This window comes from Lepidochelys olivacea, assembly GCF_965140295.1.
Source record: "Lepidochelys olivacea isolate rLepOli2 genome assembly, chromosome: 1".
NCBI classification, from domain to species: domain Eukaryota; kingdom Metazoa; phylum Chordata; order Testudines; family Cheloniidae; genus Lepidochelys; species Lepidochelys olivacea.
In genome coordinates, this window is record NC_140411.1 from 264,188,111 (window position 1) to 264,206,491 (window position 18,381).

General features: G+C 43.1%; 1 protein-coding gene across 1 annotated transcript in view; it reads left to right on the forward strand.

The window, feature by feature from the left end:
* PLBD1 (phospholipase B domain containing 1) overlaps nucleotides 1-18,381 on the forward strand; it is a 53,536-nt gene that overhangs the window by 13,859 nt on the left and 21,296 nt on the right. Inside the window, exons 2-6 of the mRNA XM_084617449.1 lie at nucleotides 3,542-3,761; nucleotides 7,333-7,416; nucleotides 8,989-9,127; nucleotides 12,988-13,149; nucleotides 17,070-17,214. Of these exons, the coding sequence (XP_084473575.1) occupies nucleotides 3,542-3,761; nucleotides 7,333-7,416; nucleotides 8,989-9,127; nucleotides 12,988-13,149; nucleotides 17,070-17,214 (750 nt within the window). The remainder of the gene's footprint in view (nucleotides 1-3,541; nucleotides 3,762-7,332; nucleotides 7,417-8,988; nucleotides 9,128-12,987; nucleotides 13,150-17,069; nucleotides 17,215-18,381) is intronic.

Below are 18,381 nucleotides of genomic sequence, written 5' to 3' on the forward strand. Positions count from 1 at the left end.
ACGTGAGAGGCTCATCCTTCAAGTGATTTTTTTCAGGCTGTCTGGAGAAAATCCCGTCTGATAGGTTGCCTTCCCCCATGTCCTCACCTCCTGGGGAGTTTGTTTGTTTGTATAGTCACTCAATCACAGCTGCGATAAGAGACTTGCAGAACACTTCTTCTCTCCTCAAGAGCCAAGAAGGTTTTGGAGGAGGGAAAGAGAGCAGCCAATACTATTTTCTCAAGAGAAGAAGGGGAGGAGAGAACAAAAATTACCCAGCAGCTCAGGGTGTCCCTGTCCCACCCTTCTTTCGAAAAATGGGTCAGTCTTCTCTCTGCTCCTCTATCCTCCCCTTTCCTCTTCTATAATGCTGCCATACCAGGCCTGGGATGGAGGAGGAGGAGAAGGCCCTCTTGGAGCTGCCCTCTCCCAAGGCCTGTGAGAGGGGTGTTTGTGAAGATCTTCTGAAGCTGCCTAGGCCTGGTGTGTTGTGAAGATCCAGTGGAGCTGCCCCTCCTCCCAGGTGTGTGCGTTTGCGCGCCTCTCTCTCTCTCCCGCTGGAGCTTTTCCTCCGACTAGGTCTAGATGGGGATGAATAACCTACACTGGAGGAGCAGAGGTGTGCTGGGAGTAAGGGGCACATACAGGGTTGCAAGGCAAGAGGTGCGCAGAATTGTTGTGTGGCTGGGTGTGTGGAGTTGATATGTAACTGGGATAAGTGTGAGTGCTGGGGATTTGTCACAAAATAAGTTGTTTTGGGGTTGGGAGTGCAACGTTGATGTGTTGGCCAAAATTGTATTTCTCACTGTAAATTGGCAATGTGAATTGACACACGTATTGGAGGCGGACAGGGGAAGTTAAAGTCAGAAGACAGCTCAGTAATCATTAAAATTAAAAAAAAAACAACCACCACCTTACAATTTGAGACAACCTCATAATTTTGGGGGTTCTGACTCCTGATTTTTTAACTTTTGGTGTTTGCGGTACTATGCAGCTGTCTTGATGGGTTGTGAATGGAGTCCTGATGTTACCAGGTCCCATGTCACTGAGGGCTGAAAGATGAAGGTTGGGATTTTCAAAAGTATTCAGCATTGGTCTTTTGCCATTGACTTCCTACCAGAGCAGAGTTAGGCTAACTGAGCACTTTTTCAAAATGCCAGCTGAAGACTAGGATTTTGAATTGGTAGAATAAGTGAATAGGGACAGGTCATAGAACAGCAGAGTGATATGCTCTTGGCATCTTTTCCTGTATTCTGTACAGTTGAGTTTCTGTGCTGCCTTCACCTTCAGCCTCTGATCCGGCGTTTTAAAATTGGTCAGTCTGTAGGTGACTAATACATGGATTGCTGGGGGCACATCTTCATCGGTGGGAAAGGGCACTGATTATATAAGTTTTGTGGGAAGCTGGATGTAACCATCATCATCCTTTCAGTCTTGTGCCTTGAAGAAATTGTACTGAGAAACATCCATGTATTTGTATACAAGACAAAAGTGAACATGGTGTTGAAATTTGAGGAAACCATCAGTCTAACTTAAGTGCATTGCTGTTTTAGCAAGATTGCTGTTTTATTTAATGTGATTTTCAAAATGCTAAAGGAAATAAGCTTGTGTTTTTGTCAGGATTCTATAGAAAAGCAAGATAAAATCTCAAGTTCTAGGGAGCCAGTGTCATAATAGCTTGGGGTTGCCTGCCTGGATTAGAGGTGCAAAGCAGCTATCAAGTGGCTCCTTCACAATTAGTTAAACAGGAGAACTATTTAAAAAAAAACCTTTGCAATCTTTTGAATCTCAACTGGAAATCAAAGTTGATGATGCTTATGGTACTCTGTTCGTAAATTGCTTTCCATATGTCTCTTTGTAGAAAGAAAAGGAGTACTTGTGGCACCTTAGAGACTAACCAATTTATTTGAGCATAAGCTTTCGTGAGCTACAGCTCACTTCATCGGATGCGTACTGTGGAAAGTGTAGAAGATCTTTTATACACACAAAGCATGAAAGAATACCTCCCCCACCCCACTCTCCTGCTGGCAATATCTTATCTAAAGTGATCACTCTCCTTACAATGTGTATGATAATCAAGTTGGGCCATTTCCAGCACAAATCCAGGTTTTCTAACCCCCGCCCCCCCCCACACACAGAAACCCACTCTCCTGCTGGTAATAGCTTATCTAAAGTGACCACTCTCCTTGCAATGTGTATGATAATCAAGGTGGGCCGTTTCCAGCACAAATCCAGGGTTTAACAAGAACGTCTGGGGGGGGGGGGGGTTAGGAAAAAACAAGGGGAAATAGGGGAAATATTTTCCCTTGTTTTTTCCTAACCCCCCCCCCCCCCCCAGACGTTCTTGTTAAACCCTGGATTTCTGCTGGAAACGGCCCACCTTGATTATCATACACATTGTAAGGAGAGTGGTCACTTTAGATAAGCTATTACCAGCAGGAGAGTGGGTTTCTGTGTGTGGGGGGGGGCGGGGGTTAGAAAACCTGGATTTGTGCTGGAAATGGCCCAACTTGATTATCATACACATTGTAAGGAGAGTGATCACTTTAGATAAGATATTGCCAGCAGGAGAGTGGGGTGGGGGAGGTATTCTTTCATGCTTTGTGTGTATAAAAGATCTTCTACACTTTCCACAGTACGCATCCGATGAAGTGAGCTGTAGCTCACGAAAGCTTATGCTCAAATAAATTGGTTAGTCTCTAAGGTGCCACAAGTACTCCTTTTCTTTTTGCGAATACAGACTAACAGGGCTGTTACTCTGAAACCTCTCTTTGTAGAATTTCTTCTGGGTCAGGTATGGGAGCATCTTCTTTTCTATATCAGGACTCAACTGTGGCTGATGCTATGCGTTGAAAAGATTGTGGACATAGTTTCCTGCAAGTGATATAGCACATGGTCACTAGCTTTTTAGAGGGTTACTCTTAATACAGTCACAGTGTGTGCAGCTAATGTAGTATGTTTCTATCTTTGGAAAGGCAGTAGGAGAGTTTGCTGTAGTGTAAAATGTGTTAACTTTAATTGAGCGAGTACTGGGTGGAGCGTTTTGTTTAAAAAAAAAAAAGTCAATATAATTGTTTTGAAATGTGCCAGAATTTCAGTCCTGGAAACTGAGGATGTCCACAGGTCCAATATGAGACAGGAAGTGGCTCTACATGCTTTTCCACGTCTCTGCCCTGCCAATGAACTGGACCTTAGCTCTGTTCCTCAGGGGCCATCTCGAGGCCTGAGTAGGTAGTCTGGTTTTTGTAGCTTTTCATTTTTTTCACCCTTTAAGATTGTGAACAGAGGTATCAGATATGGTGAACCAACCAGTCTGTCCAGTTGTCTGTTACTTAAGTGAGCAAACAGGCATCTGATGATGATTATTCTAGGTCATTAATTATAGATTGAAACTAGTGACCTAGAATTGGTTGGCTGCATAAACTTCACTACCAATTGTCTCATCCATCTAGTTCTCCATGAGGGATAGGATATTGCAGTGGAATGAGGTCCCCACACGTCTTATTGCTGGAGATATGTAATACAACCTTCTAACTTTCTCCTCCTTGGTTTTTGCTTGCAGAAATCCGCTATGCAACTGTATATTGGATGAAAACTGAGAAAATAATCCAGGTCAAAGATATATTGGACAGAAATGGAGATGCCTATGGCTTTTACAATGACACCATACAATCAACAGGGTGGGGGATTCTGGAGATCAGAGCAGGCTATGGGAGTCAGTCCATAGGCAATGAACACCTCATGTATGCAGCTGGCTTTTTGGAGGGCTATCTCACAGCTCCGTAAGTACCTTTCAAGTTAGCTTACTCTGTAAATACCTAATTTCAGTGCATGATACTGCCAGCTTTTTCTTCAGGTCTCTTTTCTCCCTCTCTATTTTGATGCATATAAGTTAACTATAAATGTGGCAGTTCAGATATTTGTTACAATATAATACTTATCACCTTTCATTCAAAGATTTCAAAAAGTTTGTTTTTTAACAGAGAGTCTCACAACAGGCTGGAGAGAGAGAGATGAGTATTAAACCCATTTTACTGATGAGGAATTGAACCACAGAGATTAAGTAACTTTTCTAAAATTCAACAATTGGAATGCAAGCCCAGAGTCCTGTCTCACATTTCCCCCAAGTAGATCACAAATGGATGAATTAGTCATTCTTGAAAAATAGCTCTTATGGAGGGATACGTACATCTTCCCTTCCTTTCCTTGCTCAAATGCTGAAAGTACCCGAGTTAACATAAGGCAGTTGTTCTCCCTTGGGACACTTGCATAAGTCTTCCATGTTGAAATCTGGAAACAAATGGGGGCATCTCAAGCTTCCCCATCTAACTGCCTGCCACATTCATCTCTGTGCATTTGGAAGGTCTGTTCTCCAAGAGCCAGCATTGTCTGAATTTTCTCCCATAAGAGATAAGTAAGTCTCTTTATGCCCTTGTTCTCTCCTTTTGCACACAGCTGTGACCATGCAGCTTAACTATCGCTTTTAAAGACTCTCCCCATCTGATAACAGCAAGTGGAAAGCATAACAGTCTGTTCCAAGATGCTGAAGGCTTTACTTGCATCAACAACTGCTCAGCTGTCAGGCATCAGGCTACAGCAAAGCTATCTAAATAGACTGGCATGCTCTATTTCACTAAGGAGCACATAGAACTTCCCTATGTTTCAGAAAACTTATGAAAAAAATGTATGATGAAATAAACTAAGAGGTGCTGATGCTCTTCTACTAGATCTTATCCTTTACCACATAGACTAAGAAAGTATGTGTCCTGTTGTGCTTTTTTTTTTTAACTTGTAAAAACAAAATGACTTGCAAATAAAGGAAAATCACCACTTCATCCTCCCTATCCCTCCCACACCCCTCCACTCTTAAAAGGAAATAATTTGGCTGTTCCTGTGTTCATTTAGTACCCTGGACACTGATTAAAATGAGGACAATTTTATTTTTTAGCATTGCTCCCAAAAGCTGCATTACCTGGTACTATAAGGAGTGAGGGGGAAAATAGTTTATTTTATAATTGCTTTTGGATTTTCAGAATTCACAGTTCAAATCTGGTGGACACTACCTGTTAAATTCCTTAATACTAACTAGTTGTATTCAGACTGGGATGCAATCTATCATTGCTTGGACTAGAAATGGCTCTGAGTTCTTTCAAGTACCCTTGTTTTATACATGAACTGAGAATTATTGGCACAGATTTTCAAAAGCAGGTGCCTGAAGCTAGGCACCTAAATCCATGTTTAGGCAGCTAAATCAATGTCCTGACTTTCAGAGGCACTGAGTGTCACAGTTACAGGGCTGGCTGCACCTCGGATCCCTTCTCTGGTCTCTGAGTGCACCCCCACAGGTAATAGCCCTCATGTCCTCACCTTTTCCAGGGTGGAATCCTGCAATGCTCACTTAGACGTGGCCCTGGGTTACAGTATCTGTGGATCAGCTGCACTTACCCCTGCAGACCTGACTGGGTTTGGGTCTCGTCATACTTCCTTTCAGTGGCAGACAGAAATAAAATTGAAAGGAGTACTAGGCCTCATTTTGCTCAGCCAATTACAGAGCAACTCCAAATCCATCACACTGAGCCCCTGCGTTTCTCATGTACTTCAATGGAACATGATAGGTCCGAGAGAGCTAACTTTAAACTTGAAATATCATTGGTCAAACATCACTCTGGTACGATCTCTCCCAGCCTGCATCCTGTCAGTGATGCTCCTCTTGATTTAAAGAGGTAAATTGAAATTCTCCTTTGGCGTGTACCTTGAGATTCTCAGTCCGGTTTCCTAATTGCCTTACATTTTGTCCTAGGTAGAACAGAAAAGCTTAAACTTAATCTCTGCTTGAGTATGACACCATTATAAAGCATGAAGGACTTAGACGTTTCATTTAATATCTCAAGGCAATTAAAAAAAAGATCACTTGAGTCCCTGAACTCCTTCCTCCCTTCTGTCTGATCTCTGATTCGTATAAGGAGGCGAGGCCTCTCAAGAAGCTACAAGTCCCTGATTCTGCACTGGCTTGGTCAGTGAGCAGCCTAGAGATGCCACTGGTGTAAAGTGTGCCCTCTGTTGCTGGACATTCACTAGGTGTGGCAGATAGAGGTGTTTGTTGGGGGGCTGGTTACAACTCCTTGGTTACCTGCCCTGGCCCAAGCACTTATTAGAACAATCTGGGAGCTTCTCTAACTTGCTTATCTGGCTGTCATCCCCAAGGGAGCATCTGCCAGATGGAGTGTACTGCACTCTGGCCATTCCCTTTCCCTGTCCCCAACATGCCCCCTCCGCTGGGGTCTGAGGGGGAGGACTATGTAGGGGCCCACTCTGCAGGTTCTGTGCCTGCTGTGGGAATCCCCAGAGGGGGAGTCATGGTGAGTCTCTCCTTCCTTTGTGCTGCCTGAGTGGTACAATGGGAGCAAAGCAGAGATGAGAGTTTTCTGCTTACATAGGACTTGTGGTACATAGGCCCTCTGCAGAGGAATGCATTTCACCCTCAGATAGGAACTGGGAATAAGGCCTGCGGATCTTGCAAACCTATTCGTCCCAATGAGGGTTGCCCTTACAGTGAAATGACCTAGGATTGTTGCAGACTTTAACAGAAAGAAGTCTGGCCTTGTGACAAGTGCTCAGCATGATCATATGCAACCCAGGTTACATAGTTGGCCCTGATGTATTGCTCTCAATGCTAGGCGGGAGCTCCCTACACAGATGAGTGGCTTAGTTCTGCTCACTCTGGATCCCAGCAAAGCTCCTGGCAATTCCCATCCATTCCTCTTCCTCAAAACAGTAAGGCCAGAGACAGTCTTTAGTGCTCTGGAAGTGTGCAGGACCCCTTTTTTCCTCTTTAAATATACATTTTTTGCATAGATATTTAGCTAATCCATTGAGGAAGAAACACTTGGTTAATTGGTAGTAAAACACTATTAGATATCAGTTGAGTTTTTCACAAGCTATCAAATCAGCATCCACCTGAATGCTTTCTTGATCCCAAATGGGATCATCTTCCAGTAAACCATTTGTGTCATACTTTCAGTTAACGTGTTAGGACATCCAAGATGCTACAGACCTGAAACATGCTGGAAAACAGAAGTTTCATTATAGAGATACTTTAATCTCATTTTCTCATCTTTTTCCATTGTAAGACAGTTTGAGTGGGTGGTGAGCTATGCCATTTATACTCTGAAAAGTCTCCTCTTATTACATGCATCATGGTTTGTCTTGCACCAGAGATGCAAAGTTAATACTGTGATAAAGAAACAGCTGACTTGCAAACTATGCTGCTTATCTGTTACTATTCATGAAACCAGAAATGAAAGAAATGAAGGAAAAATGGCAGAAAATAACTTTTGACACTTATTCTTTCAGGCGTATGTATGACCATACTTCAAACCTGTATCCACAACTAATTAAGAATCCCACCATTCTAAGCACCATTCAGGAGTTTATGGGGTATGTATTGAGTTACTAGAAATGTGATTCTTGCATTCATGGCTTAGAAATAAAAGAATGATGGAATCCTCAGGTCTTTCAGCAGAGTTTGTTGATCTTGTTTGTGTGCTAAAGAGGAAGTAGAGGCTCCTTCTGTTATGATTATGTACCTAACAAGAATAAGAAGTGCAAACATATATTAAGAAGGGAATATGCCCTGTTCCCTATTCTGTTCCTTCAAAGAGGCATTTGAACTCTCACAAACAGGTTTAATTAATGCCAACTAATTCACAAGCTTACTGTATTCAGTTACTTTATGGACAAGCTTGTGTACTGAATACCACATTGGACTATCTCTTGGCACCTGTAATTTTTCCTATATATTTCCTACTGTAGACATTTGTATAGTGTATATTCTATAAGGTCAAGTACATTGTATGTTAGTTACTAAGTGCTGGAATCTTTCACTTACACCTGCGAGAATCAGGAGTGACTTTGTTCAAGTCAATGGAGTTACACTAGTTTAAAACTGGTGCACATGAGAAGAGAACCAGGCTCTAAATTGGGTGGCTCAGCATTTGGCCTAACTTATTTATTTCCTTAGGTTCATGTGTTGATATAATTTCTGTTTTCTTTCTTCGACTACAAATATTTCTGCAAAACCTCAGCCATTTCTGTAAGCTGTGCCTTTTGCCCATCTTTATGCTAGGAAGTGATGGCTCCATGGGTAGCATGCTTTCAGTAGTTCTGGACCCCACACTAGGACTTGTGCTTGTGGCTCATGCTGTTATTGCTGCACATATAAGTAGTGATCCCTCTCATAAGGTACTACATTAAAGGCATTTTTTTTGGCCTGTTGAAGCAGAAGTTAAGGATCCCAATGCTTCCTTATACCCCTCTAACCACCAGCCTTTCCTCAATGAAAAAAATAGCAGGCAATCACTATGCCCTGGTAAACATTCCAGGCGAAGTTCTATGCTGCATCTCCAAAGAGACGCTGCACAGCAGGTGCAGCTCAGGGTGGTGGATGGGGGTGAAAGTGGCTTTATACCCACCATTGCATGGCCCAGACTATGGATTGCTGTGGGGATTGATCTGCTTTACAGCAACCTTTGCTGGGCTGGCTATAGGCTGCTATACAGTACAGAAAACCTGTAGGCCTGAGAGCTATGACCATGCCCCTAAATGTTCCCAGGATGCACACTATTCCTGAGCCTGTGGAGGGAGGGAATGGGGGCATCATAGAGCCATTTATGTCAGCCCTACCTTGCGACAGCACCAAGGGAATTCGGTTGCAGTCATTTTACACTCCTGTATGCTTACCAGACTTGGGTAAAGGGGCCGGAGCAGGGGCCAGAATTTGGTCTGGCCTATTTTAACAAAACATGGTGTTTTATATTCTAAGCTCTGTCTGGGAGGTGGAGTGGGGAGGGAAGGGGAGAGACAGCTATGGCTGAGCAGCATTATCACAACTACATTTGTCCATGGTTAATCCACTCTATTATTTAGTTAATTATGGTGTAAAGTGTTTTTCTTTGTAGGATACATGGAATATGAAGAGTGCTCTGTAAAACCAAATTTTTTCCTTTGCAGGAAACAGGATCAATGGACCAGACAACAAATCAAAAATAATAAGGATGACCCCTTCTGGAGGCATGCTGGCTATGTTATTGCACAGCTGGATGGGCTGTACATGGGAGCCCAAGAATGGGCTAAGCACCACAAGCAAAGAGTAAGAGTGATGAAGCTCTCTAAGTGATTCTAGGGGGAGGAGGGAAGGATAGGGTAATTCAAAGTCAAAGATGTAGAAGATATTTAAAGACAAGGGTCTCTGCTGACCTATTCAGCAAACAAAGCTTTCATTAACATTAGTGGATATTCGGTATGGATTATGTAAGAAGTCTTCAGTGCAGATCAGAGAAATTTTCCCTAAAACTAATTTGCAACTCTGTCTTCTTGAATGCTGGTGGGGAATGATTTTATAATGCACACTCAGATTGGAAGATTGCACTCTTAATTGGTTTCTGGGCAAATAATTCTTGGGTGTTCAAAGTGGCAAGAATATTGTGAATAAAAAACTGGGAGGTCACTAAAGCTTTCACCTTTATTTTCAAAGGTAACTTTAAAGCCCTGGATTTTTAAAAAAAAATTAGTCTTTCATTTTAGAGTGTGTGTGACAGTATTATGGCAGAGTTGTTTGTGATTCATATTAGAATTTGTATTGGAAGTATCATTTCAAAGATCCAGATCATCAGCTGGTGTAAAACAGTGTAGCTCCATGAACTTCAGTAGAACTACAGTAATTTACAACGGCTAAAGATCTGTCCCAAAATGTCTAATGCATGTCACACAGTGAAAGTAAGGACTTCAGTAACTGACCTTTCAATCTTTGCCTAGGACTGCAAGGAAGAGGGAAGGTTGGGAGTGGTGAACTGCAAGGCAGAAACATTTAAAATAGCAAAGCCCTTTTTTTTTTTTCTGTAGAATTTGCTTTGGGCCTTTATTGCAGGGGAAGCCAGACAGTGAAAAAGAAAGAGACAGGGTCCGTTCAGAATAATGGAGACACACTTCTCTGTAGGCCAGAGTTGCTGAGATTCTGTTAAGAAAGCTTGACTCTCGGACAAGACTGCACAAGCTTTCATAACTAGGGCCCTACCAAATTCACGGCCACGAAAAACACATCACGGACCGTGAAATCTGGTCTTTTGTGTGCTTTTATCCTATATTATACAGATTTCATGGGGGAGACCAGCATTTCTCAAATTGGGGGTCCTGACCCAAAAAAGTTGCAGGGGGGTCACAAAGTTATTTTAGGGGAGTCTCAGTATTGCCACCCCTACTTCTGTGCTGCCTTCAGATCTGGGTGGCTGGAGAGGAGCAGCTGTTAGCCGGGCACCCAGCTCTGAAGACAGTGCCCTGCCAGCAGCAGTGCAGAAGTAAGGGTGGGAGCGGGGCGAGGCGGAGTGGGGCAGGGCAAGGCGGGGTGGGAGCTTGGGGGAAGGGTGGAGTGGGGGCAGGGCCTGGGGAGGAGCCAGGGATGGAAGAGGTGGGGCAGGGGTTTGGGAGAAGGGGTGGGGCGGAAAGGGGTGGAGTGGGGGTGGGGCCTAGGGGGGAATGGGGGCCAAGCACCCCCTGGGTAGAGGGGAAGTCGGCACCTATGGTGAATTTGGTAGGGCCCTGACTACACAGCATCCTTTGGACTTCAAAGGATTTGTTGCAGGACTTCGATCAGTGTCTTGAGGCTCTCCCAGAATCCTGAAGACGAGATGCTAATTCCTGAGCAAATGGATTCATCGGAAAACTTTAGACATGTAGGAGTATGCTTGTGATGTCCCCTTTTCTCCATCTCACCTCTCCCACTTTTCCCTAGGGGGAATGCTTGTTCCAGGTTCTGGGTGGTCATGACTTAAAGCCAGATGCGGGATGTTCAAAAGCACTCAGCATTGGCCTAGTCCTGCTGCCATTGAAGTCATTTGGAATTTTACCATTGATGTCAGTGGGGGAAAGAGTTAGACCAGCACTGAGCGCTTTTGAAAATCCCATGCGGACAGTATACAAAGTATTGTGCTGATCCAGTCAGCAATGGTGTATGCATCATCACAATCACTTACCTTGTACACAGTGCCAAAAAACATGGCCCTTTTAAGTAGGTCACTGTGAAGGGCTCAGCTCACCTCTGGAGTTGCTCCTTGTGGTCAGGCATGGCAGCTCTCACCCTGTCTGGCACCCCCTGCCGACCGATGCTCTGGTCCTCTGGAGGTCAGCCTCTTCCTGGGATGATCCTACAGCCAGGTCATGATTTAAGTCCACCCATTCCAGGGTGACATACAGTCCAACAAAATAAAAATCCAGTCCTTATATCTGGTGTCTGGCTCCAATGCTGGGCCCTGTAGTCCTTTCCCCTTCTCTGGCCTTGTGCCACCATACCAGTGGTTGGTATGGGAACCCAGGCACACACAGTACACCACTTCCTAGCCCAGGGAACCTATAATCAGCAGCCAAAGACTGCTCCATCTCACTTCTTGCTGCTACCTCCATTGGCTTCTTCCTACTCAGTTTGTCAGGCCTTCTCCCCTGCAATCTCTCAGTCCAACTCTTGATTATTTTTGAAAGTGGTTTCTCATGTATAATTTAATATAGAAACTAAAGTTGTCCTATATACCGACTCCCAGGACCCTCTTCTGGGTACATCACACTGTTGTTTAAAAGAAACTCAACACTTGAGTCATCCCGCTGTTTATAGACCTGAGGTACCTTGCCTGCCCCTCCCCTGCCATATCTTTTCACTAAAAAATGTGAGAGTATAAAGCAATATAATAAAAGTTAAATGTATGTCTCGGCCTTCCGCCTCTAAATCACAGCCAATATTAGGGTCACCTGCTATACAAGATCTTAGCTTAGTGGGGAAATTTTGCTTATTATTGGAACTTTTGGCAAATGCTTTATTTTTGGAAGGTTTTTCCCTTCCCCTTTGTGCACATGTGCACAAAGCAGTGTATTACATTCTTTCTGCTGATTACTTCCACTTGAAAAGCAGAATAGTTTGAATAGCTCGTGGACAATACAGTTCTCCATTTTACTTCCATGTTAAAATAGGTAGCAATTGAGAGAACACCATTCTCTTCTCTTCCACCTCTCCCCAGCAGTCTCTCTTAAGAGAGGCCAGCTTCATGGTTAGGAACAGGGCTTCATGGAAGCACTGTACTTCTTTCCTACCTGGTTGCTTCCCCTTGCAAATCAACCAGTCTTATTCTTCCAGCCACAAGCACTCTGTCACCCTATTGAGCCTTGTCTACACAAAGGGTATGGTGTTAACAACCATGGAGAATTTTCTAAAAATTACCCTGGTGTCAAGAAGGCTTAAGATTAGAATTCTGTTTATATGTTTATCTGGAAGAGGCCAGGGGAGAGACTACCAAATGATAGGTTACAAATGAACTGTGAATTAGATCACTCTGGTCTCCTAAAGCCAGGATGGGATTTTTGAAAGTCCTTGGTCTAGTTCCTGGTGATTGGCTTTCTCTATTAACCAATCTGAGAAAGTAGTTTCACATTTGGCTAGTATCACTAAGCTTACCTAGCTCCCCATGCATCATTTATCTCCAGTCTTTCCAACCTCAGGATGTGTCTGATCAAAGAGTTTGTATACACAGGGAAGTTAGTATGAATAGCTAAACACATTAGCTATTGTGGGCTTTTTTTTCTCATGTAGACAAGCCCAAAGTCTTTGTGAGACCTTAGTGCTCATCTGGGTCATTAATAAAGACATTTAGATAAATGTACAACTGACTAAGTTTTCAAACCTAACAGTACAGTAGCTGCTGACTCTGGGCTTTCTGTACAGATACAACAGGTTTTAATAATTCTTGTTAACTTCTCCTTTTCTTCCTTAGTTGTTTTCTCCATAGCAGTATTCCAGTATCAATATAGTGTAATTATGGCATTATATGAACAAATGTTTTATGTAAAGGGAATAACTTAATGATTCCTTTGGGGGTGAAAGAAAAACAAACTTGTATTAACAGCTGAAGTTGCTCACTTAGTCACTTCTCCATCTGAAAATAATTTTGTTTTGGTCTCTTTGCCTCCCAGCCCCTGAGTGTCTTTGATGTCCGCTTCCTGAATGCAGTTGGAGATTTACTGGACCTTATTCCTGCATTATTCACGTATTCAGTAGTGGGTTGGTATAAGGATGACCCAGCAGGCTTTGGGAGATATCAGTGGGACATCGGTCACTGCTCTGCTCTTATCAAGGTGAGGGCAACAAAATTTCTCATAGCTTCTAGCCCCTGAGTAGACTTGTATCATGATCATGTTGATGTAACCCTCATTATTATGACAGGTTTCAGAGTAACAGCCGTGTTAGTCTGTATTCGCAAAAAGAAAAGAAGTACTTGTGGCACCTTAGAGACTAACCAATTTATTAGAGCATAAGCTTTCATGAGCTACAGCTCACTTCATCAGATGCATATCGTGGAAACTGCAGCAGACTTTATATATACACAGAGAATATGAACCAATACCTCCTCCCACCCCACTGTCCTGCTGGTAATAGCTTATCTAAAGTGATCATCAGGTGGGCCATTTCCAGCACAAATCCAGGTTTTCTCACCCTCCACCCCCCCACACACAAATTCACTCTCCTGCTGGTGATAGCCCATCCAAAGTGACAACTCTTTACACAATGTGCATGACAATCAAGTTGGGCTATTTCCTGCACAAATCCAGGTTTTCTCACAACCCCCCACCCCCATACACACACAAACTCACTCTCCTGCTGGTAATAGCTCATCCAAACTGACCACTCTTCAAGTTTAAATCCAAGTTAAACCTGGATTTGTGCAGGAAATAGCCCAACTTGATTGTCTTGCACATTGTGTAAAGAGTTGTCACTTTGGATGGGCTATCACCAGCAGGAGAGTGAATTTGTGTGGGGGGGTGGAGGGTGAGAAAACCTGGATTTGTGCTGGAAATGGCCCACCTGATGATCGCTTTAGATAAGCTATTACCAGCAGGACAGTGGGGTGGGAGGAGGTATTGGTTCATATTCTCTGTGTATATATAAAGTCTGCTGCAGTTTCCACGATATGCATCTGATGAAGTGAGCTGTAGCTCACGAAAGCTTATGCTCTAATAAATTGGTTAGTCTCTAAGGTGCCACAAGTACTCCTTTTCTTTTTTCCTCATTATTATTTATATTTCAGGAGCACATAGGGGCCTCAATCAGGTGTCAGGGCCCCATCATCTTGATTCCATTTTGTTTTAACTGATACTGTACATAGATAGGTTTCAGAGTACCAGCCGTGTTAGTCTGTATTCGCAAAAAGAAAAGGAGTACTTGTGGCACCTTAGAGACTAACCAATTTATTTGAGCATGAGCTTTCGTGAGCTACAGCTCACTTCATCGGATGCATACTGTGGAAACTGCAGAAGTCATTATATACACAGAGACCATGAAACAATACCTCCTCCCACCCCACTCTCCTGCTGGTAATAGCTTATCTAAAGTGTTCATCAAGTTGGGCCATTTCCAGCACAAATCCAGGTTTTCTCACCCTCCGCCCCGCCCCCCCAACTCACTCTCCTGCTGGTAATAGCCCATCCAAAGTGACCACTCTCTTTAAAATGTGTATGATAATCAAGGTGGGCCATTTATTATCAAGTGAGTTTGTGTGTGTATGGGGGTGGGGGGGTGAGAAAACCTGGATTTGTGCTGGAAATGGCCCACTTTGATTATCATGCACATTGTAGGGAGAGTGGTCGCTTTGGATGAGCTATTACCAGCAGGAGAGTGAGTTTGTGTGTGTGGTTTTTGGAGGAGGGTGAGGGGGTGAGAAAACCTGGATTTGTGCTGGAAATGGCCCACCTTGATTATCATACACATTTTAAAGAGAGTGGTCACTCTGGATGGGCTATTACCAGCAGGAGAGTGAGTTTGTGTGTGTGTGGGGGGGGGGGGGGGCGGAGGGTGAGAAAACCTGGATTTGTGCTGGAAATGGCCCAACTTGATGAACACTTTAGATAAGCTATTACCAGCAGGAGAGTGGGGTGGGAGGAGGTATTGTTTCATGGTCTCTATGTATATAATGTCTTCTGCAGTTTCCACAGTATGCATCCGATGAAGTGAGCTGTAGCTCACGAAAGCTTATGCTCAAATAAATTGGTTAGTCTCTAAGGTGCCACAAGTACTCCTTTTCTTTTTGTACATAGATAATTTTTCTAACAAATCATTCCAGTTCTTGTTTTTGTATCATGTTACTCTTGTATTTGGTCTTTCATTTGTCTCTAAATTGAAGTTGTTTAAGATCTGAAGATGGCTAAAAGCCACTTTGGAGAGATAGATGATAAGTTCCCATGCATTTTTAAGGGGTACAAAACATCTCAGAATGGCCAATCATGTGACTCTGCAGCGTGCCTTTGAAAAGGTCAGCATCTGATTTTCCAGAACCAGTCTCTGTCCCTTGGTCTGGTAGTGATCAGGAAGACTGTTGAGGCAGCATTTTAGCTTTCTGGGGGGAGGACCGGGGGATACCTGTATCTGATTTAGAGGTAACCTCTTTGTGTAAATTTGGGGAGTTAAAGATGCTATAGGAGGCTGTGCAACTGGGGATTTTCACAATCATCCAGGAGAAGCACTATGGTCCTATGGCAATTGGTGTGATATAAAAATGGTTAGAAATTGGTTTTTCGTTTCTAGGGGTGGTCTCCTTCCCTGTGCTGTTACGGGGTTGGAACACTGCAGCTGTGGGCACAGTGCTCTGAGGAGGGAGTGCCATCTAGATCAACAGGCAGTCTTGGTTTGATTTAAAAAAGAATTTTTGAGAGAGGTTTTGTTATTGGGCTTCGGAAAGAATCTCACTGCAGATGGTGGCCGCAACATGGTGCTTCAAAGATTAAGGTGACAAAATGGGGAATTCTCAGGGTTCCAGATGGGATCTGAAGACTTCTGGGACACTCCCTTTTGGTGTGGGGAATGTCGCATCTCAGGAACCTTAGCTTAACCTTGAAAAGAGTCCGATATTTATGTACTGTAACTGGCTCCTGGATATTAGAGCTGAGTGAAAACTTAAAAATGTTCTGTCAATATACATTTAAAATTTTAAACAAATTTGCTTTTACTGACAAGGTCCCTTGTCTTTGCCTTCTGTACTTTCTATTTAACCAGGTCACCAAGAGGAACATACACAAAACCAGCATATTTTCAGCTCATATTGAAGAATATTGTAGAAAGCAAATTTTGCATTTGTAAATATGAGTATTTAAGCAGGAAACTTGATTCTAAGTAGCACTCAGGGAACTGAAACATATCATAATACATGTGTCCAATAAAAACTAAACTAACTAATTTCAAATAATTACTACTAATTGCTTGTAAACAGCGAACTGACCAAGGATTATTCCCAGAAATGTCAGTGACTAATTTTTAACAGCTATAGCTGGCTGCCATTGTAGGGCAGCTTCTCCAAGCTGACCTCTGTAAATTTCCCTTAACCGGTTCCACCCAGGTTGGCAACACGTTCTTTTTTTAAAAAAAGCAAACAGAACACAAAACAAACCTTCATAACAAAAATTCTTTCCTCCCAGGTGCCTTGTCTGGGGTGAAGGTGTTAGCCTTCCTCCCCAACTTGGAGGCCAGGTCACACCACCTCAATCTTTTCTCCTGTGGGCTGGGAGAGGTCAGCAGGCAACCAGTGCTTCCCCTGCTCACGTCTCTCTCAGAGTAAGGCAAGAGTCAGGTTGTATGCCATGCTTTTTCCCAGAACTTATTCTGGATGGCGGACAGAGAGGGGAGCCTTGTCCCACACCACACTGCAAAGCTCCTAATCCCAGGCCCTTAAAGAAACAGTACCCTGGGTTTCCCCAGACACTGTCACCTTCAGACCACTTCTTCTCTCCCAGCACCTGCAGCTGTCATTTCTTAGGCCCTTATATCTGCTCCAGAATTCCTGGTCTCCCAGGCATCCCCTCTCTGGCTTTAAAGATTATTAAATCTTATAAAGATTATAATCTCCCATTATAACAAGAGATTCAAACTTGATAGTCTGATAATTCTTGAACAAAGGCAAAATCCATCATATGGGTTTTTTGCTACAAGTTGTTCTTCCAGGTCTACTGGTGTAGAGTTGAGTGTTACAATGATCAGGATTACTCACTGTTCTGCTTCTGTTTTCTAGGTTCTCCCCGGATATGAGAACATCTATTTTGCTCATTCCAGTTGGTTTACATATGCAGCTACGCTGAGAATATATAAACACTGGGACTTCAACATCACTGATCCAAAGACTGTTACTGGTCGGATCTCATTCAGCAGTTACCCAGGTAACTGGGGTGAGAATAGGAAACCTCATACTCAGCTTTCATAAATGCATCCATGTCTGTATGTGCCCTCTCCACAGCTCACTGACTCTTGTGGACTCTTCTATAAAAGCCTTATAGACAGGACACTGTTACTGTAGGCACCGAGGCTGACCTACCTTAATACCCTTAGAAGCCAATAGAGGAAAATATTTTCCAGATTTATTGTTTTGAATGTGTCCTTTTTTAAAAAAATTGTCTGAGATTGTGTTCTGAAGAGTACTTGTTAAATATTCTGCAACCCCCTGGCGCAAATGTCATTCCTTTTGAAAGAGTTTGAATTCTGCTTGCTTGGTACATGTTCGCCTGCATTGCTGATCTTTTCCCCACCCTGCCCAAGAGTAGCCCTACAGTGCTAGTGTGTCTCTGGTGATAATACAGTTCTGAACACTTCACTTTAGTGGTGTGACTGATACTAATGGGATTACTAGGGAGTATCAGATTTACATCATCTTTGACATTTGGTTGCCAGTCCTCAAATTGATTTTTCAATCGCCTTTTTGATTTGTGAAGGTGGGGGTACGTGTTGGGGGAGGGCGATTCTACCTGACCAGCGAACTTTAGACTTACTCTCCCTTCAGAGGATGGTCTTTTTTTCTTGTTCTTTATGTATGCTTCATGTTTTAGTTATGTAGCCAAAACTACTTATAAACTGCCACAGACAGACTTGGCAGCACATCTCATTCTCCTCATCCTAGAGCAATGTTAGAAAGTGCCAGTAGTTAATGTTAAAATGTGGATTCTTGGTTTTAAAAAAATGGGTGGGAGTTCAGATGGAGGGGTGGCGGAAATGATTCTAAACTTCAGGACTTGAAAAAGTAAGCAAAATGAAAAGCTGTTTGTGTTTGCATCACACACGTTTGAAGCTGAAATTCAAAACTTAAAATCATTTTTTTAAAAAAATAGTTGAGATGGGTATGCAGGCAGAGGCTAATTCTGATAGAACTGTGGTCATCAGTTTGTTTAGCTGAGGATTTCAGTACTCCAGTTAGTTGGTGTGTTTCCCTTGCAACAGAAGCTGAAGGGTCCTCAGTGTCTCTACCTACAAACAGCAATAACCCTGGGGTGGTAGTGTTTTTTTGAATGACATTTGAATGAAATTGAGGTTGAGGGACTGCTTGTCTTGTGCAT